The 14,881-nt window shown below is 40.6% G+C and overlaps 1 protein-coding gene across 2 annotated transcripts in view; it reads left to right on the top strand.

Moving 5' to 3' along the window:
* The window catches only part of AGAP1 (ArfGAP with GTPase domain, ankyrin repeat and PH domain 1), a 394,096-nt gene that overhangs the window by 344,118 nt on the left and 35,097 nt on the right, over positions 1-14,881 (top strand). For both annotated transcript variants that reach the window (XM_010577896.1, XM_010577895.1), the window contains 3 exons: positions 4,231-4,385; positions 6,579-6,669; positions 12,930-13,152. In XM_010577896.1, the coding sequence (XP_010576198.1) occupies positions 4,231-4,385; positions 6,579-6,669; positions 12,930-13,152 (469 nt within the window). The remainder of the gene's footprint in view (positions 1-4,230; positions 4,386-6,578; positions 6,670-12,929; positions 13,153-14,881) is intronic.

Below are 14,881 nucleotides of genomic sequence, written 5' to 3'. Positions count from 1 at the left end.
ATCTTATAAGATGACCCCTTCCCACTTAGAAAAAAAAAAGGCAAAACAAACAACAACAACAAAATTGTAGACATCTCCTGTTGATAACAACTTCCAAATGGAAATCAGTTGCAGCTGGTGCTTCGCACTTTAACCCTTTGTCTGCTGGCCTTCCAGGAAATAATTGATGACTGATTGGCCCATTAACCTTTTTTTAAAAAAAAGTTTGACAGCCTGGACTTGTGTAATGAGGAGGGATTCCTGGTGAAATCAGGTTGATGGCTGAGTTGCTTGCCCCTGAGGATGCAAAATTAGCCCCGCGGGACCTCGTCTGCATAGAAACTGGACACAATTAGTGTAATATCCGGTGTTATTAATGTAGTTTGGAGTAATTGGGCAGGTTGATTTCGACAGGTTGATGGTGCTAAAATACTATTATAGTGGACCTTTCTATGAATAACTGTTAAACATGGAAAACTGTTTAATAAAATTTTGTGATTGGGCTCACAGGGATTTAAATAGCACAACCTATAATTTTACTGAAGAGTAAAACTGAACAATTTCATTCTGCTGGCTGGATTTTCCTGTTCATGTATGCAGTGGTTAAGGACGTACACGTTTACTACTTTTCTTTTGTAGGCATTGCCCTGTGGGTAATGTGGAGCAGGCACTGCCGCTTTGTTTCACAATTGTGCTTACAAAAAAAAAATTGGTGTATTTAAGCAGAAAATGTATTATTGAACAAATCTTCAACTGGCACAGTTGCTTTTCATCTGAGCTTTTTAGGGAGTAAACCTGAAGCTTCAGTGGGTATCAGAGAGTAGAAACTTGTATGTTCTTAATCTATCATCAGCGATGACCGAGTTTTCAGCTGACTTGCTGATGAACTGAAAATGTCCTTCCAGCCCAACCTTAAAACACGCTGCAGCCCTCGTAACCCACAGTGGGGCCGTACCGGGACAAACTCACCAGCGTGTTATGTGGACTTTGCAATCCCGAGCCACAAAGGCTGGGCAAGGTCTTTCCAGCTTTTGTCACAGTGTCAGCCAGTCACAGCAAAAAAGGTCAGGAGATGAAACAAGGGAACCTCTCCCTTGGGAAAAGGGAGAGTAGGCGTATAAAAGAGTGACCACAGGAAATAGTTCGAGGTTTTTCCCGAATTGCACTCCAGTCACCTGAATAGGTGGGTTTGTGTGTTCTGCCATAGGTCTCCCGTAAGCAGGGGAATAACTTTGTGTAGCATTTCTGGAAAACAAAGCTTGCAGAGGTATTGCTGCGAGGATGGTATTTCAACCTCACTTTTAAACGGTTCGCTGGCTAAATTGCAGAGTTTATTGCTCATAAGCCCTTCTTGGGCAAACCAGCTTCATGTATATGATAAGGATTAATGGCAAAGAGGAGATCAGAGGATTCAGTGACGCTGCATCTTGATTGTATGTGTTTCTTTTAAGGTCTGGAATTGTAATGCTGGAAAGTCACCTAGTAGTTAAATGCTGGGATGAACTGGTACAGGAGTAGTGCAGAGAGACTCTCTAAAGTTATACCATATATACTTGTTGAGTCGTAGTTATATACCATATATTCTTGTTGAGTTATTATGCATTGAGAAGTCAGCCCTGCAAGTGCGCTGGAGAAGTCTCTTCCCTCGTTCTCTTCTGTGTTTGCATCCCTACAGAGCTCTCCTTCTTGCTTAAAAAGGAGGTATGGGGAATTTTTAACTTAAGGTGGCAAAATTACTGTTTTCTCTAGTAGGCAGCTCCTTCAGCTTATACCAAACCTTTGGCTTACATAGGAGTGGTATGGCATATGGTCAGGGGAGAGAGGTGCAAGAAGAATACGATGCAGCCTGGAGCACAGCTGCAAGTGGAGAAGGGAAGGGCTGAGGGAGAAGGGCACAAGGTGCAGAAAATGGAGTGAGGCTGAAAAGGGCCTTTGTGTTACTGCATGTTGCAGGATTCCTGCCATAACGATACGCACATCTCTGTACCACCTGCGCTGACTAATTTATACAGAAGGCTTCTCAACATTTAGTGACCAGCATTTGGAAATCCTCCTTTAGTAAGACTTCAGGATTACAAAGTTTTATCGCTTAAAAGCCATTGAAAAGCCTAAAAATGAATTTCCTAAATGGGACTCTGCAGGGGGGCTGCTTCAGGTGGGATTCAGTTTTTCATGTTCTCTTCCTTCACCATCATTCCCTGTGTAGGGTTTAAGGTTTATTCCATGCGGGGCCCGGACGACAGAACATCAATGTGATGATTAAAGTCGCTAGTTTATTGAGCTTAGCTGATCATTTTTATACAATTCTCTAAGTTGTTTAGAAACTTTGATTGGCTGCTGCATGCAAGCATTTGGTGTCCACGCACACAAGCATAAGATAAAGTTAGTTATACTCGCTCTGTACACACGCATAAACACAGGACATAATTGGCTGTGTTAATTAGAGCATGCAAGACTTGTCTTAGTCCAATTGGTCGAGATAAGCCCCTGAATTGACGTAGTTTATGCCAAGTTCCCTTTATCGTGGAATGTTTACCTGTGTTTTTCTAATTGGGATCTTTCTTCTTCTATCTTCTTGTTTAGTCTGTTCAAAGCCTTCTAAAGGCGTCTGGAACACTCTTGTGACCATGATCTACTTTCAGGCCCGATAACTAAGTTCCATATAATTGAACCCTACACCCTGTTTTCATCAACACATGCATAACTCTGCATGTGCCTGTACCACTCCCCACTGACCATATGCCATACCACTTGTACATAAGTGGAAGACCATAACTGTGTTGTCCTACAGGAGATGGCGCACAGGACTGAACATAATTTCCTTTATCATTGAGTAGTTCCTCCTACATCTTCCTCATAAACTCTTGAAAGCTCTGTTTTGATAAATGTAGCTTTTTCCATGACTTATTCATAGCGTTTTGGATAATGACTCTACATGTTTGTTTCTAACACAGTGATGCTAAAATGGAAAAGTAGTCGTAGCTGTACAGTTGCATCATTTCTCTTACCTTTCTTTTCCCGCTTATCCCACACACTATTACTTTAGTAAAACTGCTGCTTCAGGTGCCCTCATGCACCTGGAAATAACCTTCACCTCTGTGTTTATTCTCACCTCGAGGTGCAAAGTAACCTTCTGCTATTTTTTGGGGCATCATTAAAGCACTGTAAGCACTGGCCTTGCTAGCATGGAGTTTATCAAAGAAAACCAGTTGTGCCACAGGTTGAGAAAATGACTGCCAGTGAGCAGCAGTACGGTCTTTAAAGCTAGTGCTAGATTTGTAACTTAACTTTGCATGCTTATGGATCACAAGGTAATGCAGGAGTTTCATGGCTCTGAATATATAATAAGTCATTAGCAGACAAGCGAATGTAAATGCTCTTTCTAAAGCCCATTATGGCTGATGTTCACCAGAACTTTGTGCTCTATTATTCTTTTCCTTTCATGCTTCACGCCTGCCCTTCCCAATTCCACTTGCTCTGTTTCAGCTTCCTTGATTTTTTTTTAATTTGACTTTCGTGTCCCATGTGTAGTTGGAGTGTGTGTCCATTTAGTTCAGTACTGCTGGTATTTTCATATGCTGCAGTCCTCTGGCCTGAATATTTGTCCTTATAGTCTAGTAGCCCTAAGGATATTTCATTGACCCTTTCTGCTAGCTTCTCAGATCATTTTCTCATCTCCCGTGTTGAACATGAATGTTGAATAGGTTGAACTGATTTTAATCCTGTATTATAACCCATATACAAGAAAATGTACACATCTGCTTTTAATTATGTCTGTGCTTGTAAAAAAACTGCTTGAAGGAAGAGGGTAAATTGTCAGATTTTCTGTATTGTCAGCTGTTTATAGTCCATCCATCTTTTAAGTTGTTTTGTGACACACTTTGATTTTTACATTACGTAGCTCTTAGCACTTCAGGTTTAAATCTAAATAATGCTTGTTAGCCACTTTGTGTTCAAGAAAGGTAGAGACTCAATACCAAACTCACAAACGCACACAGGAACTGAATATTTACCCCAAACAGTATCTGCATAACATTTGGAGAGAAAAAGCAGTGGATCCGGAAGTCGTTTGCTGCTGCATTGCGCAACTGCAGGGCAGTTGGATATATCTAGCCTCAAACCTCAAATGTCCAGACCTGCATTTGCTTGTCACATTGCAGAAATGCTCATCAACCAAGATTGTTTAGGCCTAGTTATCAATATCCTTAAACTTAATCTTTTCTTCCTATTGCATGGGTTTTTTTTTCCCAGAACAAGAAGAAAACTTTGAGTTTATCATTGTCTCTCTCACCGGCCAGACTTGGCACTTTGAAGCTACCACATATGAAGAAAGAGATGCCTGGGTACAAGCCATAGAGAGTCAGATCTTGGCCAGTTTACAGTCATGCGAGAGCAGCAAGAACAAGGTATGGTGCACAGAGTAATACTGAAAATAAGTAACGGGTGGGTGATCATTAAGATGAAAGCAAAATCAAGAACTCTGAATTTTAAACCTCTACTCCTAGTGTCATGCATGTATTACACACATGACAGAGTAGCGTTAGAGCTGCAGGCATATCTCAAATATTTCAAGACAGCTGGTGCTGTAGCCTGTTTTACAGTTTTTTACAGCAGTTGAATTAATGGAGCTCCTGGATTATCTGTTTTGACTTTGATATTGTTCTTAAAGTTTTGACTGAAACTTGGGGCTGTCATGGACTCTCCCTACAGAGAGGTTGTATAGTGTAGTCACTGCTGCGGATTCAGGTTTGTTTCAGGTTAGAGGTCTGCAGAAGGCCCTTTAGGAGAAGCCTGTCTCGGAGAAGAGTGGAGGCAGACCCCAAAACCGGCGTATTTCCTAGTCAAATCTCTAGTTAAATCTACTAAGCTCCTGCATGGCAGAATTTAACTAAACATTCTGGTTGGCCTAACCATAAATGTGCAGTAATGTTCAGTCATAGGATTCTGCCATGATGAAGTAATACAAATCACAGAAATCAAAGCATATGTGCAATTTTTATTTTCTTTAATTACACTGAATTAATTTTTTATGGTTTTCTGCCTTAGCTAATATAACACAAAGCAAATCCAGAAACAGTTCATCAAAGCTTTTTGGGGGAAGAAGAACATGGCCTAAGAGGAAGAGGCCTTCTACCTTGCAATGCTTTCATATGATGACAGAAGTAATTTGTTCTCCTTTCCTGTCAAAATAAATGTTTAAAATTTGAGACAACTTCAGCCGTTGCTCATTTTTGGAAGGGCAGGAAAACTTCTCCTTCTTGAGTCTCTGTGTCTGCAGACTCTTCACAACTAAAGAGCAAAGTGTTGCATGGTAGTCGGCAGAGGGAAATGGGCAATAATTGTTCACAGCTGTAGATCCTTTAATGTTATCCACCTACCAGTTGTCATTAATGATTTTGTATTGCAAGGAGGAGACTCATATTTTGAAATGAATGCCTGCTTTCATTGCCCTGATCTACCAGAGTAGATCAGACACCATCTGATTATCATCATCATAATATAATTTACTTCCCATTTTGTTTAAAAAAATTATTTATTTCCAATATGTATTTCTGAGATAGAGAAAAATCACTGCTTAAATATTTTCTTGCCTTTCATGGATTTACCTATTGTAATATGTATGTTAAGGGAGCACAAAAGAGGAATTGTACACTAACACCTATGTAAAAATACTAATACAAAAGAGGATAAAGAGTGGCTGGTAAGTGGCTCAGAGAGGTTTCTTCCTGTAAAGTATGACTGAGCTCTCAAAACATGTCAGAAGAGCTAGCTGCAATAGCAAAGTGCAATTAGTTGGACAGGTTTAGTAGGTGTCCTATTGATAGATCAGGACATATCTCCCCATGCCATACTGAAGACCCAGTCCTCATCCTGCTTAAATCAATTCATTGCAAAGAGTCTAGCACTTGCTACAGCTAACAGTTTTCTTCTCAGAGAGCCCACAAGGCAGTTTAGTTGGATAGAGCTGAAGTACTTGTATGTAGTGACAGTCTCTCCAGGTCCAAGTAGAGGTCATTGGCAGGTCATCGTGGAGAGAATTTAAATGGGAGCCATCTGATTAAATCTGACCTTTTGATGATAAAAGGTTTCAGCTGCTTTTGCAAACCATCCCTTAGTCTTCATTAGCAAAAGCATACACATCAATAAAAGAAATGGATTTTATAAAATAATATTCTTATCTAATTTATCTCAAGAAGTAAACCTACACTGTGACTACTGTTCTTGTGAATAGTGGGGTTCATTTTCAAGCTCGCTTTTCCTCTGTGCAGTCTTCCCACTTGTTAGAATCCAGGCTGGAGATGCCAAAACGCTGGGAGCTGCTGCACAGGGCGGAGAGAGCCCTGGGAGAAATCCCGAGCTGTCAAGAAGCATGGGAGGAAAGAGGAGTCCCTGCTTGGCAGGCATGGACTTGAAGTACTTGGAGATGCCAAAGGATCACCATTTCTTGAGAGGCAAACCAAGGACTTGAGGTTCCTTGATGATGTTCATTCAACCTTGGTCTAAGCTTTGGGTTTTGCCATTCGTTCAGCTGACAGTTGTGTCATCTAATTTTATTGGGTTCTTATTTGTTGCTTATGAATTTCTTTAAATCTACACAGTCCCGCCTGACGAGTCAGAATGAGGCCATGGCCCTGCAGTCCATAAGGAACATCAGAGGCAATTCCCACTGTGTGGACTGTGAAGCACAGAGTAAGTATGGCCATGTGACTACAGAAAATTGACCCATTCTCCTTGGCCAAGGCTTAGGTGATTGCTCGCCACGGGGTTTGTCTCTTCTGGTATTATGTTCCATATGTTGTTCACAGGTTTCTTCTTCATTATGGAGTTTGCTTCATCAGACTTATTTTATGTTATTTTATACTCAATATACACTGTGTCAGATGTGCCCTAATTTTTTCCCCAGTTTGTTTCACATGCCATTTTAAATGTCAGCATTTCTTTCCTTTGAAGAAAAGGAAAAAGAAGTTTGCTGCTTGACATTGGTTACTTCCATTTTCCTCCTGTTTTGCGTGGAGAGGGCACATGTGCCGTGGTAATATTTTCAAAGAGGTAGATCTTGATTGGTGTTTTTTTGGTTTGGTTTTTTTAGGGTTACTTGTCAGAAGAAACCGAAGTCATTGCTCATTATATCTGGATACTACAGAACTGATTTGGGATTTTTTTTTTTTCTCCCCTTTGTGTTTCTTTCCCTTTTTTTATTTTTTCAAACATATACTTAGTGTTCAGAAAAGTGTTCTCGAGAATACTTTGAGCTGTGGTTCACCTCACTAACCCCGGCCGAGGTCATTATTCTGGTGCTCTTTAGTTCCAGGGGTTTGCAACAAAGCCACAAAAAGGAAGTACTCTTGCTCTAAAGTAATTAGTTGTAGAAGCAGAAGGATTGAGAACTTTTGCATTTTTTTTTCCTTTGATATTTGAAATTCAGAACTTTTCTTGTGATTTTTACATGTGCTTAAAATGGAAAAATATTAATTTTTTTTTCTTTGGGTATAATTTTTTAAGGCTTGCTGTTTGGGATTTTGACTACTGGTCTAAAACATTCTAACATCCCAGTTAAATTTAAAATGAACATTCATACGAAAGTGCAAGTGCTTTTGCACGCCAAGTTTGCTATTTGTATAGTAAGCAATTTCACTGATTCAGTCATCCACCAAAGAAAGCTATTATCCTCTGCCTCTTCCTGTGAAGACTTGAAGGGAAGGTGGTTAGTGCATTAACAGCTGTTTAAAATAAAAAAGACTTTTCCATACCATCAAAATTTGCTTCACATACAGACTGATTTTAGTTGCTTCTTTTGTCAATTGTCGGATATTCATATGCTGTCCATAGGAAATGGATCGAGAACAAAGGCAGCTGCCCTGTCCCCAGCAGTTCAGCAGACAGGGATGTGAGCCCTGGCTGGACCAGGCTTTGAGCACCAGGAGTGGGATGCTGTCAAAACAGCTTGTTGACCTGCTGGAGGGAGATTCCAAAGAGAAATTTCACAGGGACTTTTCACAGACAGAGAGAAATAACAGCATCGTTGATAAATTAAGGTCTTTATGTTCCACGGGCTAGTAATCCAGCATGTGATAAACAAGGGAAAATGTTGGTTTGGCTGGTATTTTAACATATACAGCCCAAAGTGACTCTTGCTTATTAGTGTTCTTTTATATTGACCTGGTAGCCATTCAGATTTACACCAAAGCTTTGATAGAGTTCAAGTAAATGGCATATAAGATGCTGTGCTGTATATGAGGACAGGGTCTTCAAGTGACCTAGATGTATATTTAGCTCATCTGAAGTGCTCACTGCAGTCTCTGAGCAGACCACGATGGGAGTGTTACTGATTTCTGCTCCAGTCTGTCTGTACAGCTGTGGGTGGCATTTTCCTAGACCCTGCTAACTGGTCACCCAGGCAGAGGGAGCATGTGCAATCCCTTTTTCACTGCAGACAACTTCCCACACCCACACATGTCCTTCTGATGTATCTATGATCCGTTTCAGCTCTACCCAGAGTCCACACTATCCCCACGGTGTGCGTTTCTCTCCCCAGTTGTGCATGTACCCCTGTATTTATGCAGCCAAGCTAGATGTTTAATCAGGAAAATGATTGTGCAAGAAAACAGCACTTTTTTTTTCTTCCCCCCCCCTCCCCATTTCAGCCAGGTTGGTTTTCATCCAGATTGCTTCATGGGTCAAGCTGGCCACTCGTGCATGGTGCCAGCAGGAGGGATGTGCCAAGAACATGTTGCTGGGAGAGGGCAGGGTGGGACTGCCCTTTTTGGCAACACTCAACGCTCTGTTGTGTAGCTTGGGGGGTGGGGGGATGATTTTGGAATCTCAACTGGAATCTCTTAATTGTTTGTATTCTTGGAGATGATTTATACCCTCTTTGACTCTTCTCACCATTTGGCCTTCCTAATTTTAAGGCCACCGTCTTTTCTTTTGAAAAAATTGAGATATTTCCAAACCGATGTATCTTAAAATGTAAACACACATATGAGGTGAACCTCAGCCTGCTGCTTTTTCTGCCAGGCTTTGCTTTATTTCCTTCTCTCCCTTTCTGCCTTGCCTGAGCAAGTCCTTACCCCCGGAGCATTTAGCATCACAAACACCAGTGCTCTTGTGGAAAGCTTACGTAGTTTGCATCTTCACAAAGCCAGATGTTTGGGAGCAAAGGAATATGAGATGTTGCTGTCCCTCAGCTCTATTCAAGAGCCATCAATCTTCCACTTCAGAAGTCTCATTCTTCCTCTTTCTAGAGCTCTTTGCCTTTTTAGCACTTCATCACAGGACTTTGTTTCACCAGGGAATTTCTGCCTTGTTGTATGCTAATCAGCAGCAGTAGTACCAGCAGCATCTGTGTGCCACCAGCCTTCTGGCCCTTTGGCAGTCTCAGACTAAAGTTTTTCAAAGACTTTTTTTAACGTTCCCATCCCAGAGCAATAGATGAGGCAAAGTGGTCTTCAGGTGCTTGAGTTTTTGCCCAAGAAGATCACATTTCATGCTGCAAAAGGAAACTGGTGTTGCCTTTTCCCAGAGCATTAGAGTCCCAGTGCTGACTTCTGTCTGGAGAAGGTGCTGAAGGTGATCAAATTGATTAGGCAAACCCAGCTGAATTTCTGCCCCCAAAGAATTTTAGCTCTTCCAGTCTTACTGCTTAAAGAGGAGGTGAGAGGACAAATGAGAGTCACTCTTTCCAGAGACCTGGAGAGCGTGGAATATCAGGTCTTCTCTGTTGTAGAAGAAAACAGGGAGGGCTTAAAGAGGGAGAGTCTCATTATGAGTTTTCCAGTCCAGAAGTCTAATTACTTACTGTGGTCTATTTTGTATTTGAGAGCCAAACACTGAAGTAATAATTTGGGTGGCCCTGGCAAGTCTACCATACCCATCACAAGATTCAATTTTATATGCACAATAGAAAAAAAAACTCTCTAAGAATAGAAAAGACGCAAACTTTTCTCTCCTGCTGCAACTCTGCAAGATGCCTTCACCCCAGCTTCTTCTTTTCCTGGCTCTTCTGCTCCTCCCTTTAGAGATTCCTTCTACTCAGCCCAGAGCTATCTTACACATGTTTAACTCCTGAGGATTTAGCATGGCAAAGCCTTTCATCAGCTGCCTCGGGTCCAAAGGGATGAAGGAGACAGTGGGGAGGGGTTATTCTCCTGAAAGAGCTCTTCTAAGAGTTTTTGCCTTCAAATGATCAATCTGATTGAGGTGCAAGTCAAAGTGGGGAGGAGGTGTTTAGAGGAGAGAACTAAATACCTTTAAGAATATGGACAGCTGAAAACTGTAATCTGGGAATATTCAGTGATGTAAAAAAGCTCATTTTTGTTTGACAAATTATAAGTAAAACAAAGGGAAATTAGCTTTTTAGCACCTCTAGCTGCATTGAATGGGCTTTTTCCTTCTTTTGCCATCAAATGTGGATGTATGCATACTAAAGAAAAGCATGCCATGTGGTTGTAAATATTCTGAGCATCCTCCAATTCATAATTACTCTTAGCATCAGCAGGAAAAGTGAGCTGATTTTTGATCATCTTAAAAAAAAAAAAAAAAAGGAAAAAAAAACCAGCTTGAATAGTTATGGCTTACTAACCATGTGTGGTTCTTTTCAGTATAAATCACTGATAACAAATTCCAAGCATGAAATTTAAAAAGTGCTCAACTACATGTGGGAAGAGGAAAATGCAGATAGGAGCAGTGAATTGCAAACAGAGACATCCCTGAGCATGTAGTTTACAATAACTTGCCTTTATTTTCGGTGAGTAGTGACTTGTGTCATCTAGCATACATCCTTTTGAGAACAATTTTTCATGTGCACACACTGAAATGGATGTTGTAAGTGACATCATGTCAGTTTTTTCCCAGAATCCATCGAACACTGCCACTTGTCCAAACTCCTCATTAGAGCCTTGTCTTGCTCCACATTATCCAGTTGCAACAAAGATCGCCAAGTCTGTTTTTTCACTGGATGTCTGTAATGAGTTCAACACTTGCCTTTCCTAGTTTGTCACTTTTGAACTCAGCTGTATGTTGTCAGATTGTTGAAATTTAAAATTCTGCCCTGACAAAATTTCCTTTAACTTCTTGGTTCTCGCTTTGGTGGACTACTTTGATCTTACCAGCACTGTCAATTGGAAGTAGGTGATTAGTTTAAAAAAATTATTCAGTAAAAGATACACTAGATGTGCTTCAAGTACACACAGGTATTTGGGAGGTCCTTAACATCAGTTCTGTTAGAATAATTGGAAAAATATTAATCAGTATTTTTTTCTCTTGTATCGTTCTGAGTTCGTGCCTCTTTGAGCTCATTGTGCTTGTTATTTTTGTGACGATAACCCTGGCCTTTGCAGGTCAGAGACAGAGGTTTCATTCCAAGTCACAGTTTGCAAATTTTAAATTATTATCTGCTGTGTTTAAGCTTTTATTAACAAATTAGTATTACAGGTTTTTTAGTGTGTTTCAAATATACTATTGGTTCCCCCACTGGCAAGACACCGGAACTGGTAGAGGTGACCTGAAGAAATATGCAGGAAAGGAGTTTGTCATGGTTGTCCTACCAAGGACCTGGACAGTACGGCAGGAGTTTTGCCTCACCTTATTTTTGGAGATCTGAAATGCTGTATGTTCCTAGTACAAGACTTGGTATGGACAGAAACTTTTAGAATGAAAGATGTGGTTTTCTGCTCAAGTGAAATAAGACAGGGGATTTTTCTTGTTGGGAATACTTTTAGATTTCTAAGGACTGACTGAAAAATGTCAATCAATGCCTTCAATGAAATGTGAGACTTTGCAATTAAAATTATCTGCTTTCCTTTCATACTTTTTTGTCCAAACATGACATGGCAAACAACTAGGAATTGTTTTGTTTCCACATATTTTGGCTGCCAAAAATAACTTTTCAGTTTTGGGTTACACAAAGTCAAAATGAGTCTTTGGATGAAATTTACTGGAATGGAAGGGGACACTAGGAATTCATTTTCTATCCGCTCTAAATTTTATTTAGATTTGAATAAAAATTGCCTACCCTCTCAATTAATCACCATTTTCCTGCTTGGCATTTGTGATAGCCTACTAGTTCTTTGGGAGGCCCAGGGTAAGGCAAGAAGAAAAGATCTGACAGCGGGGGGGGGGGGGAAAAGCCCAAAAAAATTCCTCCCATATGTCTTTCATTGCATTTGTTAAAATGAATGTTTGTTGGAGAGAGGGACATTCATACAAATCTAGATTTAAATAACACAGGACAGTGACAAAAAAGTGAACCATCTTGGGAAATGACTTTGAATTTCCCAGCTTTTGTCAGGTTTGTCACAGCCTTATCGTTTGCGGGGTTATTTTTTGTGTGTGTGTGTGTGTGCCAGTGGAATCCTTCTGGCTCGTACACTAAAACTGGAACTGTTCAAAGTATCACATTTTCATCTTAGTACTTATCTCCCTGATCTTAGAGATGAAAACATACCCCATAGTGTGTTAGATGTAAAAGCCATATGTAGGTGATGATATAGATGGTTATTAAGGGAGTTGATATAGTTAGCAACAGAGACATTGTATCTAGTCACTCTTTTTTTTTCTCCTTTTTCCCTTGTAATTGGCTACGAGTGGCTCTAGATTCCCAAGGAGGGGCTTTCTCCACTACTTCCATCATCAGCTGCCTGCCACTGCATTTATATTTTCTTTGTTTCTTCTTTTGTCTGTAATTCATCTTTTTCTTTTGACCAAAGGTGGAATGATACATCTTTTGAGACCCCCCTCCACAATTTTTTTTCACTCCTTGAGGGTTTCTCAGAAGCGTTAGTATCTCCACAGGGCAAAATTGACCCTTCTGGAAGACCTTCCAACTGTGCTTTAGGACAGGACACCTGCATTTTTTTCCCCTGGAGCCAAAATCTTTATCCACAAACATTAACTAGAAGGTTTTGTTAGGTGTTTTGTTGTACTAATTGCTTGTGTCCCTTTTCCCATAGACCCTGACTGGGCCAGCTTGAATCTGGGAGCCCTCATATGTATCGAATGCTCAGGTATACACCGAAACCTTGGCACGCATCTCTCCAGGGTCCGCTCTCTCGACCTGGATGACTGGCCTATAGAGCTCATCAAGGTGATGTCTTCAATCGGGAATGAGCTGGCAAACAGCGTCTGGGAGGAGAGCAGCCAGGGCCATATGAAACCTTCATCAGACTCCACAAGGTAGGCTTTCCTACTCCATCTCACCGTGGTACGCAGCGGGCAGGTAGTATGTGATACTGCTGTAAGCTATGAGCACATAAATCCTCATCTTGGCATTGCAGTCAGAGGTGGTAAGGTGTTACAACATTTTACAACATGGACTTTTAAAATTCTCCCGTGGAGTACGCCTTGTAAAAATCATTATGTATATATATCTTCACTGCATGCCCAGGAAGAAATGTGTCAGAAGCGGGGGGTGTCAAAAGTTGAGTGACCTCCTTAATTTTTCACTCTTGTGAAGGTTTCGTCAGCAGCTCTACAATTTTTTTGTTCAATTGACTGACCGACAAAACAGTGGGAGATTGAAACCTCCCGCCTGGTTGTTCCTCAATCTAAATTATACTGTAATGCATTCCTTTGTTTCGGTTGGCCATGAAGTTCCTGGCTCTTGGACTATCAGTTTGTGATTAATAATCTGCCTTCAGCAGTCCAAGCTCACCCAGGAATTTGTACCTGGCTATCAGGTCTTTGAGTTCTCATCATGGAAGTTGAAAGTTCTGCTTACTGTGGACTTGCTTACCTTTTTTATGTGATATGTGAAACTATAAGTTGGGCTGGGGGGGAGCATGTTTCCTATGAGAACAGTATTTTACCTACCTCTCATAGCTCAACACAGTGAAAACCTTTCTGCAATATGTTGTCCTACCAAAAGCTAAAGGATTTTAATGCTTAATTTATCTGATCAGTGTCAAAGAAGATGTTTTGAAAATACTTTCCTGATTTTAGTAGATTCGAGATGCAAGTGCTGTTAGTTACAACTAACGCATTGGCTTGGGGGAAGCAGAGTGACCTCTGGCAGACTGTGTTTCAGCAGGGGGGTTCAGGCAGGAGAAAGACCTTCTGGACCACCTTGCACAGCTGGGCCAATCTTTGAAGTTGTCTTCAGAAGTGTGTCATAATTGTCTTAGGGGGAGCTCCGGGGGGGGCAGCCTGCATCCGAGCACTGGTCGGTCCCCAGTTAGCAAACGATACGATGGCAGTTTAGCTCTCAGTGTTTGCCTCCTGCATATGAGAGAAAGAGGGAATTATATTCTGATTTTGTTTATGTATATCTCTGGATCCTGCTTTTTCCAGTACGGAATCAAGTGAAATTACAACCTGGGAGTATATACCTGGGCCACCTCCTACGCTGTAGGTTTGTACTGGTGTCTGTAATAAAGTCAACTGTTTCTTATTGCATTATTTCGTTAGCACTGAAAAATGAATTTGTGGTGCCACCTTTGGTTCATCTTCGAGAATGAAGCCAGTACATTAATCAGGCTACTTAGATGAATGACTATGCATATAAAAATGTTCGGGGAGACCTACACAGAGGCTTTGTTCATACATAAACTGTTATGTCTGCTGTATACGTGTATATTATTAGACAGCTAATATAATGATTTCATCAGGTAGATTGAAACCAACTTATTGCTGCCCTTCAGTCATTAGTATTACTTTAATCCAGAGATCTTACATTGTTGCACCTAACAAATGTATGTTGCTCCTTACTACTGAGGTGAACTGGAGAGATACCTCAATTCTAAATACTTCTAAAAGGAAAAGGCATATACTCAATTGGAATTTTTTTTTTAATTATATTAGTATACATATAATAAAGACGTCACGAAAAATCTAAACTACATGTGACTGATGAAAAGAGAACCATCCACTTGAATTAAATTATTCAGGTTTTTAGGTTTAGAAGTGA

Source organism: Haliaeetus leucocephalus, unplaced genomic scaffold (assembly GCF_000737465.1).
Source record: "Haliaeetus leucocephalus isolate CR32 unplaced genomic scaffold, Haliaeetus_leucocephalus-4.0 Scaffold587, whole genome shotgun sequence".
Lineage (NCBI taxonomy): Eukaryota > Metazoa > Chordata > Aves > Accipitriformes > Accipitridae > Haliaeetus > Haliaeetus leucocephalus.
Note: the sequence above shows the minus strand (reverse complement) of the source record. Positions and strands in the feature narration are given on the sequence as shown.